We start from the raw sequence: 24,993 nt of genomic DNA, 5'->3' as shown, positions 1-24,993 counted from the left end.
ATGGCCAGGCAGGATTTTCAGGGCAGAGAGGATGCTGGAAAGAAGAAGGATGGAGTTGCAAGGAGAAATCAGTCAGACACAGAGTGAGTCAGATACATAAAATGGGATAGAGGTGAAAGCTACATGGTGGAACAGAGATTAATAAAAATATGGGATAACTTAAGTTTTAAGAGTTAGGTAGAACCAAGCTTAAGCTGTCATCCACACTTTCATAATTGATAAGAAATCGCCATGTCATTCATTTGGGAGCTGGCAGGCAGGACAGAGAAAGACTAGCTACACGGTGACCTTTTAAAAAGAATTAGACAATGTTCCTTCTGTTTCTATTTTTGGATAATTTGAGGAATATTGATTTTAATTATTCTTTGAAAATCTTATAGAATTCTGTGATGTATACATCTGGTCCTTGGCTTTCTTTGATTGGGAAATTTTTAATTACTGCTTCTATTGCATTAGGCGGAAAATGATCTGTTTAAATTACTTATTTGCTCTTGATTTAACCATGGTAGGGTGTGTATATACAAAAGAAACTTATCCACTTCTTTTAGGTTTTCCAATTTGTTGGAGTACACATTTTTAAACTATGTCCTTATGGTTCTTTAGATTCCCTGATGTCTGTGGTTATGTCTCCACTTTTGTGTCTAAATTTGTTAATTTTTATCTTCCTCTGCCTTTTAGTTAATTTGGCTAAGGTTTTATCAATCATAAAATCTTTGATTTTATCAAAGAACCAACTCTGTTTCATTGAACCTTTTATTGTTTTATTTCATATTTTACTGATTTATGCTATGAGCTTGATTATTTCTTGCCATCTACTATTTTTGTGTGTCATTTCTTCTTTCTGCTCTAGAGCTTTCACATAAGTTGCTAATATGAGATCTTTCCAATTTTTATGTAGACATTTAGTGCTATGAAGTTGCCTCTTAGAAGCACCTTCATTGTGCCTCATAAGTTTGAATATGTTGTGTCTTCAGTTTCATTAAAATCTAAAAAGTTTTTATTTCTTAATTTCTGTTTTGACCCATTTTTCATTCAGTACTGAATTGTTCAGTTTCCATGAGTTTGTATGCTTTCCTTTTTTACTGTTGTTGTTCATATCCAGCTTTATTCCATGGTGGTTAGATAGAGTAAAGGGGGTTATTTCAATTCTCTTGTATATGTTAGAATTACATTGTGTCCAAGAATGTGGTCAATTTTGTTTCTTTTATGAACTTGCATACCCTGTGTTTTGTGCATAAATGTTTACAATTGAAGCATCCTCCTGGTGGATTTTTTGATGACTATGAAGCATCCTTCCCTATATTACCTGATTAGTTTCGAAGTCTATTCTGCCAGATATTAAAATGGCTGTACCATCTTTTGTCTTGGGTCCATCTGACTGGACTATTTTTCAGTTTTCTTTTACCCTGAAGTGATGTCTATCTTTGATAATATGGTGTGTTTCTTGGATGCAGCAGCAGGATGGTTCTTGTTTTTTAATCTAATCTGTTAGTCTGTATCTTTTTATTAGGTAACCAAGAATATTGATGTTGAGAGTTATCAATGAACAATGTTTACTGATTCCTGTTATTTTGTTGCTATGGTGTGGACTCTCCCATTTGATTTGCTGGTCTGGGATTTTTTATTCTTTGTGTTTTCTTGGGTGTGATTAACCTCTTTGAATTGAAGTTTTCCTTTTAGCACATTCTATAGGGATGGATTTGTAGCTAAATACTGCTTAAATTTGTTTTGTTTTTTATCATGGAATGATTTTTTGTCATCTATTATGACTGAAAGTTTTGCTAGATATAGTCTGGTGTCTGTGGTCTCTTGAGAGTTTGTAAAACATCCATTCAGGCCATTCTGTCTCCACTGAGAAGGCACATGTTATTTTAATGGGTCTGTCTTTATGCATTGTCGGTTTGCTTTTGTGTTTTTCCTTGCAGCTTTTTACTATTGTTTCTTTGTTCTGTTCATTTAGTATTTTGATTATTATATGTTGTGGGTAATTTATTTTCTGGTCCAGTCTACTTGTTTTTTATGTTTCATGTGACTTGATAGGCACCTCCTTCTTTAGGTTATATAAATTTTCTTCTATGATGTTGTTGGAGATACTCTCTTTTCCTTTGGCTTGAGTTTCTTTACATTCCTCTATTCCTATTATTCTTAGGTTTTATCTTTGCATAGTATCCTGGATTTCCTGGATGTTTTGTGCCTGTATTCTTTTTAGATTTAAATACTTCTTTGACAGAGGTCTCCATTTATTCTATTTTGTTTTCAATGCCTGAGATTCTCACTTCCATGTCCCATACTCTGTTGGTGAAGCTTGCCTTTGGTGTTTTTGTTTGATTTCCTAAATTTTTTCATTTCCAGTGTTACCTCAATTGTGTTTTCTTTATTGATTCTATTTAAAATTCCATGTCTTGAATGAGTTTTATTATTTCATTCTACTTTTTATTTTTTCAAACTTCATTAAGGTATTTATTCATATATTTTAATAGCCTTTAACATATTCATAATAGCTATTTTGAAGTTCATACATTTTTATTTTAGAAGCACTCTTATTTTACATATCAATCCCCCTTCCCTTGTCCTCCCATCCTCCCATGCTCCCCACCTACCCCCCCAACCCACCCCTACCCACTCCCCAAGGATATTGAAGCCCTCCACAGGGGACCATCAAAGTCCTTCACATCATTTGGGGGAGGGCCTAGGCCCTCTTTCGTGTATCAGGGCTGCAAAGTATCCCTCCATAGGGAATGGGCTCCTATTGTCCATTTGTGCACTAAGAATAAACACTGGCTCCACTGTTAGAGGTTCCATAGATTGTCCAGGCCTCCTAGCTGGCACCCACATTCAGAGGGCTTGGTTCGGTCCAATGCTGGTTCTCAAGCTTTACGTGTAGGGTCTCTGTGCTCTCACTAGGTCAGGTCAATTGTTTCTGTAGGTTTCGCCAGCACAGTCTTGGCTCCTTTGCTCATCCCTCCTCCCTCTCCACAGAAGTTCTTATTTTGTAATTCAACTATGTTGTATTTCTTAATACCTACTGTAGTAGGTTGCTGGGTCCTGGTGAAAACATTGTGTTGGGTATTAGTGGTTGTGTTTTTGTGCTAGTGTCTTGGCAACTATCTAGGGTTGGGATAATAGTGAATCTAGGTGTTGATATTCAGTCTTGTCTTTGTGGAGTGACTGTTCCATTCTTTGGTTTATTTTACCCTCTATGGATCTTAAGAAACTTGTGTTTGTGGGCTGCCTCTAAGTCCCTGGAAGGTATCCTGGGTAGAATATGTTTCTAGGTATTGGGAACTGTTATGAATGAATGGGGATGGGTATAAGGGTGAAATGAGAGGGTGTATAGAAAAGTATAAAGGTGGTATTGTGCAGAGGTCTATTAGAATACCTTGGAATTAAAGTCAGAGAGATAGGAAATGGCCCTGTAAGTGGACTGCTACAAGGCTGGGAATAAGACTAGGGCATCAGAGGAGAGTAAACACTATCAGACTGTCATGGTCAGAGTGTTCCTAGGTATAGAGTGCCTCAAAGTGTTGTTAACTAAAGTTCTGGTTTTAAGAAGAGATGAGGTTAGTGAAGAATATTTCTAAACTGTTCTTAATATTCTCAAGCATTATAGATTTCTTTTTATTTACAGGTATTTTCAACCAAATATTTTACATATATAATCACCCACCTTCAGAAAGTGGAAGGCATGAAATAAAATGGTAACTGATATATCTTCAATGCAGAATCTGTAGAGAGGTGTAGTGATGCCTAAGAAGAACACATAAGCATGTTTTAAATGAGAGAGTTATATTATAAGGACTAATGGGATGGAGAGATGTTAAAATAATTGAGAATTGGCTGTAGTAGCCATGGTTTTGGGAAAGGGACAGAGATAGGATAATGTTACCACACTTAGGTACTATCCTAGGAATTTATCTCAGTGGTCTTTCCCATTATCTTCTACCAGGTGTTTAATTTTCCATATGTAGTGTTACTTTGGTGGAATGATCTTACTTCCACCATAACTTTCTTGAGAATGGAAGGAATGAAGAAAATGGGAGTCTGTAGGTATTTGTGATTTAAAAGCTTATAGGGCATGATTCTATACAGAGCAATAGTGACTTAAACAGAAGGAAAAGTTTGTTAGTCCTTGACACATGTTGGGACATCTCTCATCTTCCTGGTCCCACCAGACTCATAAATGCATCAGCTTTATGATTTGAAGGAAAGGAAATCTGTGCTCCAGATACTGACATCAGGGTTCAGTGGATATTTGCAAAAATCTCTATTCACCTCCTATTTGTCAGCAGCAAGTCATATACTGTAATCTAGTATCAGTAGAGGCTGAGAATGGAAATATTTTTTTCTGAGTTTAAACTCTAAGAATCAGTATGCTGCAGAGGAAGACAGATATTGATTGGAAATTGGAAGTATCTACAAGCCTCTGGTTGACAGTTATTTCTTGCAGGCATGTGAAGGGTTTCTCAGGAACACCACTAAGGTCACCTTTCTCATACCTGTGTAATGGATAGATTTACAAGAAGGATCCATGTGACCCAAGCTATTATTGAACCCACTCTGGACATTGTGATTTCAGCAACATCTTTGTATCTAAGCATCAGTTTCTCTAATGCACATGTGCTGCAGGCTGTGGTTACAACTACAAACACCAGACACAACTTGATATTATAGTGCATTGAATTTAATAGAAGGGACATGAACAAAATTACACTCATAGACATGCAAAATGTGTTCACTGTGCAGAATGAAAAGATACATTTGGACTGAGAGAGGTAAAGAGACCTTGTGGTTTTCCTTTGAGTATTTAACCACCAGTGATGAAGGACTGCAAAGTATGTGCCTGATGATTCAGCCTTTCTCTCATTTCTAGTGGAGAATGCAACTTCTTTCCACTCAGATTCTTCCAGCTCAGGTGAGCCCTCAGCAGTGTTGATGACTGAGCTTTTTCTGTTCTGAAGAAAGAAATAACTTATGCATCTAGTTGCCCCTATTGCTTGCCTTTATTTACTTTTCCTTTTCTTTGAATGCTTTCTCTTTTCCTTGAGTTCAGAATGTTGCTGAAGAAACCAATGCTTAGGAGTCAATTTTGGATTTGACTTGGTCATTTGTTTTTTGCTGCGGTTCCTCTCTCCATGCTTAGTTGGCCACAAGCCCTGAAAATTAACTGAGAGGACTAATGAAGAACAGAATCTATGGTACAGCCCTATGGACAAAAGTTTATTTTCTAAGTACATGTCTTCAACCCCCCTTTGCTTCTATCTTTTCAGTAACCTGAAAATATTACCAATAGTCACCTTAATGGGCTCTGTAAAGCACTTAGTTTAATTCTGATACACATTTTAAGTGACTCATCATTCTTTCCAAGGCAGAGACACACTTTATTTCCTGTTTTATCACCTTGCTCACCATACTAACCGGCTTATTTTGTTTCTACAACTTTCACTAATGAATTATTTTCTGCAATATTTGAATTGAGAGCAAAAACTTGTTCAGTTCTGTTGGTTAAATAATAGGTTGGCTTATAATAAGACCTTATACAAAATCACTTTATAAATACCCCAACATTACCTTGCATCATCTTCCTAGATCAGCTGCATTGCATTTCACACATTTGATTTAAATTATTCAATGGTGCTAGGAAAGCCAGTTCACTGATGAACATATTCCTAAATTATAAACTTAGAGTCTTAGCGGAGACATCTAGTGTACCTTCCAGTTTGGAAGACATACTTGTGACAAATATTAGCCATATCTGGAAAGCACAAATAATTCTTCATACATAACCAGAACTTTGCTCTGAAGGAATCATGAAGAGTGATTTTCTTGTCCAATAAATTCTGTAAGGGACAATCCCAAATTTCCAGGCAAGATGTGCCCATGGGTGCAATAGTGGCATGACTGTTGTGAGAGTAATCTGGTTGGGTTTGAAGTCTGATCCACAAAGAGAATTCATGGACAATACTGTAAATCTGGTCATGAAATTATGACCAAAGATGTCTAAAATAATGGTGGGAAACGACTACAATTTCTTTGTTAATTCAACATAGTATCAAACTAACTTCCAATATTTATATTTGCGTGTTCAGAGAAATGCTACTCTCAACCATTTTCAGTAAATGCAGGGGTAATTAGAGACCTATGGCTGTAAAAGGTGCTGGGAATAAAGATTGCCACAGGCCATGGCTCTAAGTAAGGCATTTATACCATTACACTTAAGGTTTAGGGGATGTTACCGAAGAGTGGGCTTAGATAATGTAAGAGCTGGAGATAGGGAAAGATCTGTAAAATGTTATCTTATATGCATGGCATGGTCATGGTAATCATGAACTCATAGCTGTTTCATCTCTTGACACTGTGCCTATGCAAATTGGATCCAGTGAATGAACTTGTATAGAGAAGGTACTCATAGGGCACTTCCACTTACTGATGAAATATTGGCAGATAACAGATTCTGGAAGAAGGGAAAATATTGAACCAATATTTTTCAGGTTGTGATGGCTAGTTCCAAAGCCATGGTTACTTATTGACTATAGTTTAACTCTGGTAGACAAAACCAAACCAAATATCATTAATATGAAAAAGACATTTGAAAGGAAGAAGTGGGGATTGCAAGAGTGGGAGGGGAGAGTAACCAGAATTTAGTGTATATGTATGAAATTGTCAGAGAACTACATATATTAACAAAATATTTGTGTGATATTGACTCAGATTTTCAACTACAATAAGGCTCTCACCTTCCTTCCTTCCTTCCTTCCTTCCTTCCTTCCTTCCTTCCTTCCTTCCTCCTTCCTTTGTCTGACCTTCTTTTCCACTTTTCCTTCCCTTCTTTTTTATTTTTTTTTGAGACAGGGTTTCTCTGTGTAGCTTTGGAACCTATCCTGGCACCACTCTGGAGACCAGGCTGGCCTCGAACTCACAGAGATCCGCCTGTCTCTGCCTCCAGAGTGCTGAGATTAAAGGTGTGTGCCACCAACGCCCAGACCTCCTTCCATTCTTTATTCATAAGTTGATTCTATAGTCTATGAACACAGTATAACTTACACATGGAAATAGGCTATCATAATGCAGAATATGTAAAAAGTCCTTCCTATCCTCATAATGCCAATCTCCTTATTCATTCATTTTCAAGAAATATGGCATCCTCATATGTTACAAATATTATTTTAAGGTGTGGTACATTTGTTTATGCTCTGGAACAATTGTTTAATGATGTAAAAATGTGTTACTTTTGTTTATTCTGCATTTAACTCCATGAAGCTGTGGTTCTTTGCCTATCTAAAACACCTGATGGTCTAATAAAGAGCTGAATGGTCAATGACAAGTCAGGAGAAAGGATAGGTGGGGCTGCCAGGCAGAGAGAATAAATAGGAGGGAAATCTGAGAGGAAGGATCAAGATAGAAGAAGGAGGAAGAAGTCAGGGGCCAGCCAACCAGCCACCCAGCCACCCAGTCACTCAGCCAGCCACAGAGTAAGAATGAAAGTAAGATATGTGTAAGTAAGAAAAGGAAAATGCCCAGAGGTCAAAGGTAGTAAGGATAGTTTACATTAAGAAAAGCTAGCTATAAACAAGCCAAGCTAAAGCTGGGATTTCATAAGTAAACATAAGCCTCCATGTGTAATTGATATGGGAGCTGGGTGGCAGGTCCCCCAATGAGTAAGAACAAAGAATAAAAGACAACCAAGTAGGGTTAGGTTGGAGGTGGGGGAGAAGGAATGGGGGTGGGGGGAGGGAGAGGGAGAGGGAAAGTACATGTGAAAATATTAATAATTTAATAAAAAAAACCTGAAAAAAAAGGTAGGGAATGTGAAGTTGGATTTCATCATTCATACAGTGTTCCTAGATAGTTCTTGGAGGTGGCTCAGTGGGTAAAACACTTGTCTTGCAATTTTGAGGACCTGAGTTCAAATCCCCATTACCCACATTTATGTTGGGTGGTGACCTGCCTATAACTACAGCACTTGGGAGCCTCTGGAGAAAAATTATTACCTAGGCTACTTGAGTAGGTTGGTACTGGTTTCAAGTGGAAGACTTCACCTCAAGATATGAGGGGAAGAGTGATAAAAGACCTGAGACTTTGATCTCTGGCCTCCAAATGCAGAACACACATGTATGTGAGTACCTGTTTAGATAGTCACATAGCAACACATGTGCAAACACACACACATGCACAAATAAAAATAAAAAATAAAAAGGTTCTAGAGTTACTAAAATCTTGCCTTTGCAAAATAGTTTGCATGGTGCAAATGTAAGGCAGGAACTACTGAGATGTGCCTCTGAGATCACACAGACCTGGCTCCTCTTTCTCCTGCTTTCTCAGAAGCTGGCCCTTCAGCATGACTGCTTGATAAGGAGAAATGAAAGGTTATCCACCAAGGTAAATCCCACAAGTTGTAAGGAAACCTCACAAAGGCTGGAGAAGGGTTCTGTTCTTGTGTTTACAGGAAAAAAGAAAACACCCATCTTCAAGAAGCCTAAAGACATTGGATATGTAGATTCCTAAAGAAGAAAGGATAACTATCCAGAAAGAATCATCAAACATAAGTCAAATTCTTCTTGAAGATGGGTAAAAATCTCTCTACCTAAACACCTACATCTCCTTACCTCCCAGTACACTAGTAGTCCCAATTCACGTAAAGTTCAAAGCTGGATTTGGAGTTGGATGGTGGCTCTCTAAATCCAGGCCTGTCTCATATCAGAGCCTTTCTCCACTTGCTGCAATGAAATCACCAGTTTCTTGGTTTTCTTTCTCGCTGCACTATGCTACTTGATGGTATCCTTTTATACTACCTTTTTGGTTTCTTTCTTTCCAGAAACAGTTTTATCCAGCACTCTTACAGGTAACATCCTGAGGACTTTTTCATGGCCCAGCTGCTGAGTGCTGAGTTGACCTCCTTGGTTGTCTTAGCAATAAGGAGGATGTCTCAGGACATATATTCCTTAGATCCTTCCTAGGCTGAGTATCTGACAGAAGCAGCACGTGCAGATTCAAAAGCAAGACTACTACTTGATGTATTTTTATGCCACTATTGTGCAAATCTATCAGAATTGATCATTTGTCTTTATGTGTGTGGTGTCATCACTGTCTATTTCTACAAACATAAAGATAGATCTGATACAAAGAGAATGCTACAGCACTGGCTCACATTGTTTGGCGTTTCTGGATTTCTGGTTGCAAGAAGCACTAATGGGGAAGAGGAGCCACAGGAGTGGGCATGGCCAGAGGATAAGAGATAGGAGCCAGGCCAAATATTGAGAAAAGTCTTGTGAACAGCATGACTCAAAGAAGTGGCACTCATATAACCAGATCCAAGCACAGGAAATCACAAGTCTTTCTTCCCCTCTTGACTATCCTCCCTCAAGCATCGTTCTCTCTACAGTATTTGCATTACAGATGTGTTTTATATTGATGGCTGACACTAGATGCTTCTGTTTGCCACAGACAAGCTTATGATCTTTTGTAAATAGAATGAAAGAAAGGTAAGATGCCTTTTGAGACCTTCTTCCTAAAACTGTTATGTATTTTCTTAGTACCTGACCATGTAACTATACCAATGGTGTGGAATCTGCTGTGTCTCATGCACTTCTGCAGAAACAGGAGTCATGAAAGTCTTTCATGTCAGCTTTGGGGGATGGCAGACTGCAGTGTGAGAGGTTTGAAGCCAGTGAACCAAGGCATTGCCCTCTACTTGTGCTTTCTTTCTTTCTTCCCTCACCCCAACTATTCACACATGCTGCTATTGTGAGCATTCTGCCATTTTCCTTGACATGGCAGATATGTGTGTACAGGCACTGTCTTTAAAATCACAGTTCTGTTAGTACCCCCACTCACTGTGTTTCCTGCAATGGAAAGTTTCTATCCCTTTTGCATTTCTGTCTAAAACAGGTGGTCTGAAAATGAGTGACTACAAAGAACATAATTAAGTATAACTTACCAATAATATAAATATTTAGGGAAAATGCATGAGATGCTGACCCCATCTCCAAGTCAACAAAAGGTCAAGGGGTGTGAAGCTTTACCAAGTGCAGTAAAGGAGAACCCACCTGAACCCAGTTGTGGCTGTTGCTGTGATTGCAGTGCTATACCTCAGGTATTCAATATTGATTAATTTTGTTCTTTGGTTACTTAATTTATGCATGCAATATTCTCTAATTACTCTGCCCAATTCTTTGAACTACTCATCCCTTCTCTGTTGATCTCCCTCTCTACAAGTTCCTTTTTAAGATCATGATTTTTAGTTTTGTTTTGAAACATTTATTCTGTATGCTCATTTGGTCATTTGAACTACGTGTTGGCTCTTTGTTTGATTACTCATGGGTACCTGATTGAAGGCATCTTCTTCTTCTTGAATCAGTTGTAAGTCAATTATTTAGCTTGGGGAGGTAGTCCTCCCATAATCTATCCTCCATCTATGCCTTGCTGTTGATGGTTGTGTATAACCTGTGTGAGTATTCCCAAGTGATCTGAATTTGTGACTGTAATAACTGTGTTTTGTCAAGAAGTCATGTTGAAGCTCTTCTATTTATTTTTTTCTGCTGTTACATTCTTTCTGCTCTTCCTTCTTCTATGTTACCTGAGTCATAGGGAATGGTATAAGTGACTTTCTTAGAAGTGAAATACAACCATTACCTAATCTCAGTACCTCATGCTGCCATTATTTCCCTCTTTTATGACCATTGGCTTCAAAGAGAAGCTCATCTCATTAAGGCTGAGTATAGTGTTTATAATGAATATAAACATAACTATTCACAGAGCAGCTCCATGCTGTCAATTTAGTTCAACAACTGAATTCAATTTCACCACAGGGCAAATAATCTCCTCAAGACTGTGTTTTTATCTGATTTTCAGCACTAGGTAAGTATTCCTTCATATGGAGTGGGCTTCAAATCCAATCAGAAAACAGCTAGTTCCCACATAACTATGCTGGCATTATTGAACAAGTTGCAATTCTTATCTGGCAGGTTGGTCTCATAGATTTCAGAATTCATAGATGGCAAGACCATAGATGTGATTTGTCCCACAGGAACCTGCATAGCAACTTCTTGTATGGTGAAAGCTATCTCTAGCCTGGAGAAGCTGCCACCTTGCTATTACCTTATTCTATGTAATTTGCACACTTAGGGTGTGGGTTGTCTTTTGCAATAAGCTCTGAACACATAATGATGATGAAAAAACCCAGAAGGAATGACAGGAATCGGTGTTGCTTTGGTGGCATCTGGGGACACCTTGACCAATAGCTCATAAAGTATTATATCATGTCTGGCAGGATATTTTGTTTAACTGCTCATAGTTCCTCAAGCAGCTTTCCCCAGGTATATAAATAGGCCCCTGCAATTCCCCTTTTAAAAAACAATGTCATAAATTTTAATTACTAGCTTCTAGGGTTCTGTATGCCCTTCATTTTAATTAATTTTCTTTATCTCCCCTTATTTACCAATTTTCTTGACTCTTCTTTCTATCCCCATATCTCTTTTTGTAGTTTCATATTTCCTTCACTCCATTCCTTTGCCTTCATTAAAGCATCTCTCCCCCAAAACCTCTTTCATTTCTCCTGCCTCCCACAGGCAATTCAAGTAGATCACACAAAATTAGAGACTTGAAACTAGGATCCACCTATGGTGTAGAATGTATGGCAACTGCTTTCTTGTTGTTCCTGGGTTTTCTCCCTCAATATAGTTTATTCCAGTTCCACCCATTTACATGAAAATTTTACAATATAATTTATATTTACAGAGAATTAATTCCACTGTATATGTGTACAACATTTCATTGCCCATCCATCAGGTGATGGACATCTAGGCTGATTCTCTATCTTAATTGTGGAAAACAGAATGACATCAATGAACATGGATAATGAAGGATTATTTTTAGTAGCATGTAAAGTCTCTAGGATACATGTTCAGGCATGAGTCATGTACTGTCTTAGTTAAAATCACTACTGCTGTGATGAAACTCCATGACAAGGCAACTGGGAGAAGACAAGGTTTATTCATCTTATGTTTCCACATTACATTTCATCAGAGGAAGTCAAGACAGGGACAGAAGCACTTCAGGAACCTTGAGGAAGGCGCTAATGCAGAGAGCACAGAGGAGGGCTGCCTACTGGATTGCTCTTTATAGTTTTCTCAACCTGCTTTCTTATAGAATTTGGATCTGTCAGCTCAGAGATGGCACCACCCACAATGGACTGGGCCCTTCCCCATCAGTCACTAATTAAGAAAATGCCCCATAAGTTTGTGTACTGTCTGATATTATGGAGGAGTTTTCTCAATAGAAGCTTCCTCCTCACTAATGAATCTAGCTTGTGTTAGGTTGACCTAAAACTAGCCAGTACACTTACTATAACAGTTCTATCTCTTTTTCTGAGGAATCGCCACACTGATTTCTATAGTGGTAGTTTCAGTTTGCATTCTCACCAACAACAGTAAATGAGTGATCCTCTTTCCCCATTTCTTTATCAGCAATTCTTGTTCTTTGAATTGTTAATGCTAGCCATTCTGCTTGGGAATGGACTCTCAAAGTATCAATTTGAATTTTCCTTATAGCCACTGACATTGAACATTTTTCAAAATGGTAGCAGATATTTATATTTATTCTTTGAGGATTTGTGTGTTCAAATGCATAATCCATTCCTTGATTGTGTTGCTTCTTTTCTTGGTGTTTTAGTCTTTGAGATTTTTTTAATGTTTTCTAGACAACAGTCTTCTACTCTATGTATAACTGGCTATTGGGTTGTTTTTACTTCAGCCAGGTGTTTATTCCTGTCTTTTAAGTTCATTCAGGTGTTTATTGAAATCTTCTTTGCATTCCTTGACCTCCTGAGCATGCTCTTTTTTTTGGTAGATTAATGTATTTATTTAATTTTTTATCATTTTTTATTTGAATTAGAAGCAAGATTGATTTACATGACAATACCAGTTCCCTTCTCCCTTCTGTCCTCCCCTACTACCCTCCCAACTAAAATCCTACCTATCACATATCCTTTCTTCTATTTTTCACCTGACTCAACCTTTTCCTGAGCATGCTCTTAATTGTTCTTTTGATTCATGTGTCTTAAATTTCATTTAAATTGTATTAACTTAGGGTACACTTCATTTCTTTCTTTCTCTGACTTTCCTTTCTGCTTTCCCCACCTTCCTTAATTAATATGTTGATTCTATAGTCTATGAACACTCAGTTTAACTCATACATAGTAATAGACTCTTGTAATGTACAATATATAGAATATCTTTCTGTCCTCACAATGCTAACCACCATAGACAGTCATACCCAAGAAGTATGGCATCTTCATATATGTCTTAGCCTTAGCAAGAGGTGACAGCACCTTCATGTGTCCATAATGATTTACTTTCTATCACTAGGAAGGACCTTCCAAGTCACTGAGAATGGCTATACATCATGACTGAAGGTTCCAGATTCTTCCTCCTGGTCCTGAACAGAAACATTGATTAGCCCAGAGTACTATCACTACCCCACATATTCTTCTCCTTTCAGGACATAATAGGACTTGGGAAATTCTGTTGGAATGTTGGGACTACTGAATATTCCAATGTCATTAGAGGACTTTTGTCAAAGTATAGAGAGCAGAAGATGAGGTCATTTGGCTGTTGGCTCTCTGACTTGGTGGGCCTGGCTGACTGTGCTCTGTTACTGGGTTTCTTAATAGCCAAGAATGTCTATATAATCCACATGACACTATTTCCTGGTTATCAAAAAAAACCCAACAACCAACCAAGCATAAAACAAAACCAAACAAATCAAGTGAATAACATCATCTCCTTAAAAACTCACTTATATTTAAAAGGTGTTGAAGGTAAAGTTGGATATCTTCCACCAGAAAATGTTCCTAGACAGTCCTGGATGTGGTTCTGTGGGTAAAACACTTGCCCTGCAAATGTTAAGACCTGAGTTAAAATCCCCATCACCCACAATTATGCTGGGTGGTGGCCTGCCTATAGTTCCTGCACTTGGGATTCTCTGGGGAAATGTCATTAACTAGACTAGCTGAGAGGGTTGGTGCTGGTTTTAAATGGGAAACCTTGCCTCATGATACAGTGTGAAGAGTGATTAAGGACCCCAGACTTTGAGCTCTGTCCTACAAATGCAGAGCATACATGTATGTGCATACTTGTACGGATAGTCACATACCAACACATGTGCTAACACAATACAAATAGAAAAAAATTCTAGCACTACTAAAGAATTGCCTTTGCAAAATAGTTAATGTGTTTTGCATGGTGTAAGTGGGAGTCAGGAACTCCTGAGAGTTGCTTCTGAGGCCACACACACGTTTCCTTTCTCTCCTTTCTCAGAGAGTGCTGCTCCCCATTCTCTGCAACTAAATCACCAGTTTCTTGGTTTTGATTCTAATTACACCATAATAATTGAAGATTTATCCTTTTCTGGTGTCTTTTTGGTTCCCTGCATTACCACTTTTCCAGTATCATGCTTACCCAGCATTCTTGCAAACAACTTCTTGATTATTTTTAATGATTCTGCTGCTGAGTGATGAGTTGACCTTCTTGGCCATCTTAGCAGTAAGAAGGATGTCCCAGGACCCTAAAGGACACATGTTCCTTAGATCCTTCCCTAGTCTGGGAATCTGACAGAAACAACTCTTGTAGTTTTGAAATCAGGACTCCTATTTGATGTAGTTTCAAGTCACTATTCTGCAAATCCATCAGATATGATCATTATCTTTGCATTGTTTTTTCATCATTGTCTAGTTTTCTAAACATAAAGTTAGGATGGATACCCAGAGAATGCTACAGCATTGGCTCACATTGTTTGGCATTGCTGGCCTTCTGGCTGCAAGAAGCACTAACAAGGTAAAGGATCCATAGGGTTTGGCATGACCAGAGGATGAGAGATTGGAGCCAGGTCATATATTGAGAACAATCTTGTGAAGAGCATGACTCAAAGGAATAACACTCATACCTAGATCCAAGTATGGGAAATCACAGGTCTTTCTTCCCCTCTTGATTATCCTTCCTCAAACACCATTCTCTCTACAATCTTTGCAATACAGACATGTTTTGTATTGATGGCTGACTCAGGGGACACTTCTATTTGCTAGAGACCAGCTTACGACCTCCCATAAGCAGGATGGAAGAAAGGTAAGATGCTCTCTGAGATCTTTTTGTTAGAGATATTATCTGTTTTTCTTAGTACCTAATCATATAACTACACTAGTGGTGGAAAAATCCATGGTGCCTCATGTAGTTCTGCAGAAACAGGAGTCACGAAAGTCTTCTATGACAGCTTTGTGAGCTGGCAGACTGCAGTGTGGGAGATTTGAAGCCAGTGAGCCAAGACAGTGCCCTGTCCTTGTACTTTCTCCCATTCTTCTCTCACCCCAACTACTCAAATATGCTGTCATTGTGAGCTTTCTGCCACTTTCTTTGACATGGAAAACATATGGGTACATAAACCATGTCTAAAAGCACAGTTCTCTCAGTACCTAACTGTGTTTTCTGCAATGGAAAGTTTCCATTCCCTTGTGTAGGAAACAGATGGTGTAAAAATGTGTGACTACGAAGAACACAATTAAGTACAATTTACCATTGATATAAAAATTTAGGGAAAGATACATGAACCCATCTCCAAGCCAAAAAAAGATCAAAGGGTGTGGAGCTTTACCAAGTGTAGTAAAGGAGAACTCATCTGAGCCCATCAGTGGCTGTTGCTTTGCTATGCCCTGGGTATTCAATATTGATTAATTTTGTTTTTTGGTTATTTAATTTACACACACAATGTTCTCTGATTACTCTTCCAACTCTCTGAACTATCCCTCCCATCTGCATTGATCCCCCTCTCTGCCAGTTCTTTTCTGATATCATGATTCATTGTTGTGCATGCCCATTTGATTCTTTGAATTAACTATTAACAACTGGATTATTTACTGGTGGGTACCTCATTGAAGGCAATTATTTCTTCTCTTCTCAAATCAGTTGTAAGTCAATTATTCAGCTGGGACCAGTAGTCCTTCCACAGTCCATCATTCATCCATGCTTGACTGATGATTGGAATATTTTTTGTATAGAATCTGTGCGTGCTTTCCCAACTGCTCTGAGTCTGTGATTAGAATGATTGTGTTTTGTTGAGATGTCATTTTGAAGTTCTTCTCTTTATTTTTCCTGCTCTTACATTCTTACTACTCATGCTTCTCCAATGTTCCCTGAACATTAAGGAATATGGCATGAATGACTTTCTTAGAGGTGATCTCCCAATGTTTACTTAATCTCAGTATGTTGTGCTGCCACCATCTTATTTTATGACCATTGGCTGGAAAGAGAAGTTTCTATCATCAAGGCTGAATATAGTGTCTACAATTAGTATTAATATAAATATTTTAAAGAGCTGCTCTTTGCTGTCAATTCAGTTCAACAAGTGAATTCAGTTTCACCACAGGGCAAATGATCTCCCCAAGCTTGTGTTTTTCACTTGGTTTCTAGCACTGGTCCACTATTTAAGTATCCTTCATATGGAGTGGGCTTCAAATCCAATCAGAAAGCAGTTCCCCCATAACTATACTGGCATTATTGCACAAGTGTGCAATTCTAACCAGGAAGGTTTGTCCCATAGACTGCAGGATTCATAGCTCTGGAATACCATAGCTGTCCCTCAGGAGCCTGCATAACACCTTCTGGGATTGTGAAAGCTAGCTCTAGCAGGGAGGAAACTTCTACCTTGATACTACCTGTTCTATGTAATTTGTACAGTCAAGGTGTGGGGTGTCTTCAACAATAGGGTCTGAACATGTAGTCATGATGGAAACAAACAGAAAATATAATAAGCTTCTCTATTGTTTTGTGCTCTTCTGGCAACTTCTTGTCCAACAACTCACAGAGAGCTTTACATGTCTAGCAGGTTATTTTGTTTAACAACATATGGCTTCTAAACAGCTTCCCCAATTTACATAATGTAGCCCCCCACAATCTCATTTTTCCAAAATAGTGATTTAAAGCTCAGTTTCAAGATTAGAGGTTTCTCTATGGCCTTCATTTTGATTAACCCTCTTAATCTCCTCTTATTTACCTAGTCTTCCATCACTCCCCTTTTTCTTTCTATTCCCATATCATTTTTGTACTTTCTTATTTCAGTCCTTCCATTTTTTGTCACCATTAAGGCATGTTCCTTCAAAAGAACTTTTTCTAGTGTCCTGGCTTCCACAAGTAATCCAAGTAGATCACACAAAATTAGAGATATGAAACTAGGATCCACAAATAGAGAATATATTGCATTTGCATTTATATTCTTCCTGAAATTTCTTTCTCAATACAGTTTTTCAATTCCAGTCATTTACACAAAAATTTCAGAATATAATTTATGTTTAGAGCTGAATTTGTCCCACTATATATGTGTATGCCACTTCATTATCCACTCATCATTTGATGGACATCTTTGCTGATTCTCTATCCTACTTATTGTCAACAGAATGACAGCAATGAACATGGATAATGAAGGGTTATTTTTATTAGTATATGAAGTCTTTAGGATTCATGTCAAGTCATGGTAATCAGGTAATGTATTAGTTAAAATTACTACTGCTGTGATGAAACACCATGAGCAAAGGATCTTGGAAAAGAAAGTGTTTAATCATTTTATGCTTCCACATCATAGTTCATCATCAAAAGAAGTCAAGACAATGCCAAACACATGAGAGGATTCTTGAGGCAGGACCTGATACAGAGACCACAGAAGAGAGCTGCTTACTGAGATGCCCTTAATGGGTTTCTTAACCTGATTTCTTAGAGAATCCAGACCTATCAACTTAGAGATGTCACCTCCCATAGGGGACTGAGCCCTTCCTCATCAATCACTAATTAAGAAAATATCCTACAGGCTTGTGTACAGACTGATATTATGTAGGGATTTTCTCAGTAGAGGCTCCCTCCTCTGTTATAATGATAGCTTGTGTCAAGTTGACAAGAAACTAGCCTAGACACTTACTACAACAGTTGTATCTCATTTTTTGAAGAATCACTATACTGATTTCTATAGTGATAATTTCAGTTTGCCTTTTCACCAACAACATTAAATGAGTGTTCTCTTTTCCACCTTCATCAACATTTCTTTTTTTCTTTCATTAACATTTCTTGTTCTTTGGATTCTTGATAATAGCCATTCTGTTAGGATAAGATGGAATCTCAAAGCAATATTAATTTTGCATTTTCCTGAAGGACACTGACATTGAACACTTTTCAAAATGGTAGCAGATATTCATATTTCTTCTTTGGGAATTTTCTGTTCAGATCTACAGTCCATTCCTTGATTGTGTTGCTCCTTTTCTTGGTGTTTTCTTCTTCGAGTTACTTTTCTAGACACTAATCTTCTTCTGTGTGTATAGCTGGCTAATTGCATGGTTTTTACTTTAGTCAGTTGTTTATTCCTGTCTTTTATAAGTTCATTCAGGTGTTTAATTAAATCCTCTTTAAATTTCTTGACCTCCTGAATATGCTTGCAACTCTTCTTTTTAATCCTGTGTCTTGAACTTCATCGAAATTGTATTCACTTGGGATACATGCTAAATGATTCACGATTTTTAGAAGAAACATATTGTTTTATTTTTCACATTGCTTTTAATTTTATGATGGGTCTTGGACCTCTAGGGTTTGGTTCTTGATTATTTCTTTTGGTATAAGTTTTGCTCACCATTTTGGAGTCCCCAGGTAGGTTACGAAATACATACTTTGGGGGAATCCTAAAGGAACGAAGTTTGGCAGAAGCAGTCATTTATCAGGGGTCTGTGAGTACCCACAGAGAAGACCAAGATAGGGTATCTAGTTAGACAGCTAGTGTAGTCCTAAGAGGGTGTAAACAAGAAGAGTGGTTTCTATCAGGATGCCTGTGACAATTGATTGGCAGTTATATATTCTCTCAGAATGTGGAAAATTGCATTTCAGTGCTTTTCCAGCTCTAAGATTTCTACAGAGAACTCTGTTATTTTATTAGTAGGTTTTTCTTTGTGGGTAAACTGACACATGCTCCTTCATTCTTTACCATCAGCATTGTTTATGTTTCATCTACTTCTTGTTATGAAGGCTATTTCTTTTTCATGTGCATTTGGATGACTATTGTTGGATTGTCCTTATAGTTTTGTAGATTAAGAAAAATTCTTGATGCTATAACATCATGGAATTAATCTTCTATGCTTTAGTCTGCATCTCAGACCATCCTTTGCAGAAAGGACACAGGGGTCTCAGAGGCTTCCAAAGTTGAGATCTTTTCCTATTTCCTTCCTTCCTTCCTTCCTTCCTTCCTTCCTTCCTTCCTTGTCTCCTTCCTTCTTTCCTTTCTTCCCTCCCTTTATTTTCTTCCTTCCCTCCATTTTATTGTTTCTTTTTTCTTCCTTTTCCTTCAAGCCAGGATTTCCTTTTTGAAATATTTAGTTTAATGTCATGGGTGGTGGCAAACCCTTTAGTCATCCCATCACTAGGGAGGCAGAGGCAAGTGCATCTCTGAATTTGAAGCCAGCTGCTCTACAGAGTGAGTTCCAGAATAGACATGGCTACAGTGGTTGCAAACCCTCCCAAAAAAGTATTGAGTTCAGTGAACACAAGATTTTTTTAATACTGCAATGCTACTTATGTGCTTAAAATATAAATACCATATAAAATTTAACAATAAAACCTTTCATTGAATAATAGTATTTTGTAATTTATTTTCTTTTTTATTTTTAATTACTACTTATATTTACATATCCATTCCCCCATTCCCTCACCCTCCCATCCTCCCATGTCCCCACCCCTCCCAACCTAGCCCTCCCCGCTCCTCCCCAGTGATAGTGAGGCCTCCCATCAGGGACCTTCAAAGTCTGTCATATCATTTGGGGGAGGGTCTAGGCCCTCCTTGCTGTATCTGGGCTACAGTAGTATCCCTCCATAGGGAATGGGCTACCAAAGTCCATTGTGCTTTAGGGATAAAGACTGGTTCCACAGTTAGAGGTCCCATAGACTGTCTTGGCCTCCTAGCTGGCACCCACATTCAGAGGGCTTGGTTTGGTCCAATGCTATTTCCCCAGCTTTATGACAAGGGTCTCCATGCTATGAGTAGGTCAGGTCCACTGTTTCTACATGTCTCTCCAGCCCTGTCTTGGTTCCTTTGCTCATTCCTCCTCCCTCTCCACAACTAAAATCCAGTAGTGTGGTTCAGTGCTTAGCTGTGGGTGTCGGTTTCTGCTTTGAACAGCAACAGGATGAAAGCTCTCTTTCTTCTCCCTGCCCCAGGTCTCCCACTTAGGTCAGGGATTCTTGTCCCCATCCCTTTCTTTGAGGGACTATGCAATCTCTCTTGGGGACCTCCTTCTTTCCTAGCTCCTCTGGTAGTGTGGATTGTACACTAGTGACCATTTGCTCTATGTTTAAAATTCAAAAATGAGTAAATACACACTATGTTTATCTTTTTGTGATTGGGTTACCTCACTCAGGATGGCTTCTTCTAGTTCCATCCATTTGCCTGCGAATTTCAAGATTCATTGTTTTTTTTTTTCCACTGAGTAATACTCCATTGTGTAAATGTGCCACATTTTCTCTATCCATTCTTCAGTTGAGGGGCATCTAGGTTGCTTCCAGGTTCTGGCTATTACAAATAATGCTGTTATGAACATAGTTGAACATATGTCCTTATTGTATTAGTGTACATAATTTGGGTATATGCCCAAGAAAGGAATGGCTGGATCTTGAGGTAGACTGATTCCCATTTTCCTGACAAATTGCCATATTGATTTCCAAAGTGATTATACAAGTTTGTACTCCCACCAGCAATGGAGGAGAGTTCCTCTTTCTCCACATCCTCTCCAGAACAGATTGTCATTGGTGTTGTTAATTTTAGCCATTCTGACAGGAGTAAGATTGTATCTCAGAGTGGTTTTGAGTTGCATTTCCCTGATGGCTAAGGATGTTGAGCACTTTCTCAAGTGTCTTTCAGCCATTTTGGATTCCTCTGTTGAGAATCCTCTATTTAGTTCTGCACTCCAATTTTTAATTGCATTGTTTGGTGTTTGGTTGGCTAGCTTCTTGAGTTCATTGTATATTTTGGTGATCAGCCCTCTGTCAGATATGGGGTTGGTGAATATCTTTTCCCATTCTGTGGGCTGGCATTTTGTCTTGATGACTGTGTCTGCCTTACAGAAGCTTCTCAGTTTCAGGAGGTCCCATTTATTAATTGTTGATCTCAATGTTTGTGCTACTAGTATTATGTTCAGAAAGCAGTCTCCTGTACCAATTTGTTTCAGGGTACCACCTACCTTCTTTTCTAGGAGGTTCAATGTGGCTGAATTTATTTTGAGGTCTTTGATCCATTTGGATTTAAGTTTTGTGCATGGCGATAGATATGGATCTAACTGCAATCTTCTACATGTACGAATCCAGTTATGCCAACACCACTTAGTGAAGATTCTTTCTTCCTTCCATCATATAAATTTAGATTCTTTGACAAAAATCAGGTGTTTATAGGTGTATGGAATAATATCAGGGTTTTCAATTCAATTCCATTGGTCAACCTGTCTATTTTTGTGCCAATACCAAGCTGTTTTCAGGACTACGGCTTTATAATAGAGCCTGAAGTCAGGGATGGTGATGCCTCCAGAAGTTCCTTTATTGTACAGGGTTGTTTTGGCTGTCCTGTTTTTTTTTTTCCATATGAAGTTGAGTATTATTCTTTCAAGGTCTGTGAAGAATTGTGTTGGGATTTTGATGGGAATTACATTGAGTCTGTAGATTGCTTTTGGCAAGATTGCCATTTTTACCATGTTGATCCTACCTATTCAAAAGCATGGGAGATCCTTCCATTTTCTGGTATATTCTTTAATTGCTTTCTTTAAAGACTCAAAGTTCTTACTATACAAGCCAGGATTTTCTATACCTCACCATGTAGTTTATATTGTCCTTGAACTCATGGAACTCTTCCTGGCCTAGCCTCTAGAATCTGGTATCCATAAATAAGCTACCATGCCTGGTAGATGGTTTCTATTATACTCAGTCTTCCCTGTAGATGTTTTGTGTCATAGTGGCTTCTACTTAGCACAGTTGTTACTTCTTTCCTTCTTTTTTATCTTCCTGCAATTTTTCTCTTTTATTCTTTAAGAGTGTTAGAAGTTCAGTTAACCTCAAATCAATGCTAAATTTTGGGCTGAAACTCTTTTAGGCCATCATTATAGTAATTTATTGGAAATTCCTGTGTTGGGGAATGACCAAGGCCATTATTAGCCATCTTTTTTTATTTATTAGTTCCATTTAGGGAACAAGCTTGTTTCACATATAAGTTCCTTCTCCCTCTCCCTCCCCTCTTACACCACAAGCCAACACACTAAAACTGTCCATTGACAGAATCATCAACAATGATATTTTCTTTCTTTTCTATGTGTTTTGTGGTACTAACTATTTGAAACATTTACTCTGAATCTGTAGGTACTGTTGGGTTTATGACTAGTACATTCAAATCTGAAATGGAGATAGGGTCACATAAATCTGCAGATCTGGTTCTTTTCATGCTGGTCTTAGTAAGACTTTCTCATCATGACTCTCATTAATGATTTCCATATTTTCCCAAGTTATAACCTCCCCTGTCAGGATTGAGAACATCAACTGTCAGTCATACTTCTGGCTCTGAAGTTCCTGCACCAGACAAGAACCATTTTTAGGACAGGAGAAATTTGTGTTCATGGTTATGTTTCTTTGTGACACAGCTCCAGATCTGAATGTCTATATTAGGGCACTAACTACTCTCATATCAATCAGCACAGGACATGAGTTGTAGATAGCTCAAATAAATACAAACTGGATTTTAATTAAAGCTCCCAAAATACTGGATTTGATAAATTACTTTCTAGCCTCAATCCTCTTTCTCTTCTCTATGAACCAGCTCAGTTGTTATCACAGAGCAGGGTGGTCCTGGGAATCAAAAAATACACAGCATGTGCTAATGTCTTTTTATTTTTTATTTTTTGCTTCAGGAACACTATTGGAGATTTCCTAAGTAAGGATTCCAATATCTCAACCAGGGAGACTCCCATCACAGCACCAAATGGAAGCATCTACAGTGATTCTTCATATTGTGGCATTATGGCCAAAGTCATGTTTTTTATTTGCTTCATCTTTGCCCTAGTTGGGATGGCAGCAAATGCCATGGTCCTGTGGTTGCTGGGCTTCCGCTTGCACAGGAATGCCTTCTCTGTCTATATCCTCAACCTGGCTATGGCTGACTTCCTCTTCCTGTGCTTTCAGTTTATATTTTACCTTCTTATTCTCATTAACATCTTCTACTACACTATTTCCATCCACATCCTTTTGTTTTTTACTGTTGTGTCAATATTTGCTTATTTTTGTGGGCTGAGCATTCTCAGTGCCATTAGCATTGAACGCTGCCTGTCTGTCATGTGGCCCATCTGGTATCGCTGCCAACGCCCAAGGCACACATCAGCTGTCACATGTGCCTTGCTTTGGGCTCTGTCTCTGCTGTTGACTTTCCTGGATTCGAAGGCATGTGGCTTACTCGTTAGTAGTTCTGACATGTTTTGGTGTCAGACATTTGATTTCATCATGATTTCATGGTCAGTTGCTTTATTTGTGGCTCTCTGTGGGTCCAGCCTCACTCTGCTGGTCAGGATTGTCTGTGGCTCACAGAGGATTCCTGTGACCAGGCTGTATGTGATCATTGTACTCACAGTGCTATTCTTCCTGATCTTTGGTCTTCCCTTGGGGATCTGCTCTGTCCTCTACAAATGGATTTGGAATTTATATAATCTTAAAATTTGTGATTTTTATTATGTGACACTATTCCTATCCTGTGTTAACAGCTGCGCCAATCCCATCATTTACTTCTTCGTTGGCTCCATCAGGCACCACAGGTTTCAGCAGAAGAGTCTGAAGCTGTTTCTGCAGAGAGCCCTGCAGGACACTCCTGAGGAGGAGGCAGATGGAGAGAGGGTTTCTTCAGGAGAGCCTGAAGAACTGGACACAGTCTAGTGCAGCAGCTGGGAGATGCTCTGATCAAAGAGAAGTGCTTATAAAGAGAAATTTTTCCTTATGTGTGGGCTATGTTCTTCAATATTTTTTAGTTTGTCACCTGACCTCCATCAGCTAAAACAATCATTTTTGGGAATGTTGAGTGACACAGAATGTTTTATGCAAATACTGACTCAGTGTCTCTGGAGCTGTCTTACTCAGGGCTTCACCATTGCCTTTGATGGTGCTCCTTGTGAGTGCTCTGGGGTCAAGGACTGCTCCTATTGTTCCAAACCCTCCATCATCAGATGATTAAAGAAAGTGCAGGAAAGGGTTGAATGTCTTTAGTCATGAAATTGATAGTGGTTAAATGAATGCTATATTTTACAAAACTTTTTAAAAAAACAACCCTTGTTTTCAGTGTTTCTAGAGCTAAACAGATATGTTTTAATAAGAGATCTTATTAATTTTTGTAGGCTTTAAAGAATTTATGAACCTAATTATGTTTTTTTATACAAATTGCTTAGTAAAAATATACATTTTCAAAAAGAGTCTATTGAATTTCTTTTTACCCAGTGGAGTCTTTACCTTCAGGTTTACTATCTGCTATTTTTTGCATTTGAAGAGTTTGGTCAGGTTTTGTAATGGGATCCATCAACATCCACACACATCTGAGGGTAGAGGGAGACTGTCTTCTGCGTCTGCCTTCACAATGCCTTGCTTACCATTCCATTGCCAAGTCATTTGTCTTCCTCTGTTCTCTTTGCCATGCTTCCCCTCTCTCTGACTGTCTAATCCCTTAAGACAAATTTCCAATGAGGTACTTTACACTAGGTTCCCTGGAAATCAAATCCCTTTCAAATTCATGCTATTCCCAGGAACCCACAGCATTTATTACTTAACTTATACTTATTTTTGTAACATTTTCCATAAAATAATATTTCAATATTATAGCTGAAGTATGTGATAATTTCAACTTAAGCACAATTAAGACAGCATAATATGAACAGATCAAAGGGAATAAATCAATAAATTTTCTTATGTGAGT

General features: G+C 38.3%; 1 protein-coding gene across 1 annotated transcript; it reads left to right on the top strand.

The window, feature by feature from the left end:
* LOC100763198 (mas-related G-protein coupled receptor member B2) lies at window positions 1–23,966 on the top strand. The gene is made up of 2 exons (XM_027410568.2): window positions 1–83; window positions 22,955–23,966. The coding sequence occupies exons 1-2, from the start codon at window positions 1–3 to the stop codon at window positions 23,964–23,966; spliced, it is 1,095 nt and encodes a 364-aa protein (XP_027266369.1).
* Window positions 23,967–24,993: the final 1,027 nt, after the last annotated feature.

Source organism: Cricetulus griseus, chromosome 3 (assembly GCF_003668045.3).
Source record: "Cricetulus griseus strain 17A/GY chromosome 3, alternate assembly CriGri-PICRH-1.0, whole genome shotgun sequence".
Classification (NCBI taxonomy): Eukaryota; Metazoa; Chordata; class Mammalia; order Rodentia; family Cricetidae; genus Cricetulus; species Cricetulus griseus.
The sequence above is the reverse complement of the archived record's forward strand: the minus strand, read 5'-3'. Positions and strand labels throughout refer to the sequence as shown.

Coding starts and splice junctions, on each gene's coding strand:
- LOC100763198 (XM_027410568.2), top strand. CDS start 1: ATGGCCAGGCAGGATTTTCAGGGCAGAGAGGATGCTGGAAAGAAGAAG. Junction 84..22,954: donor AGAAATCAGTCAGACACAGA/GTGAGTCAGATA, acceptor TTTTTGCTTCAG/GAACACTATTGGAGATTTCC.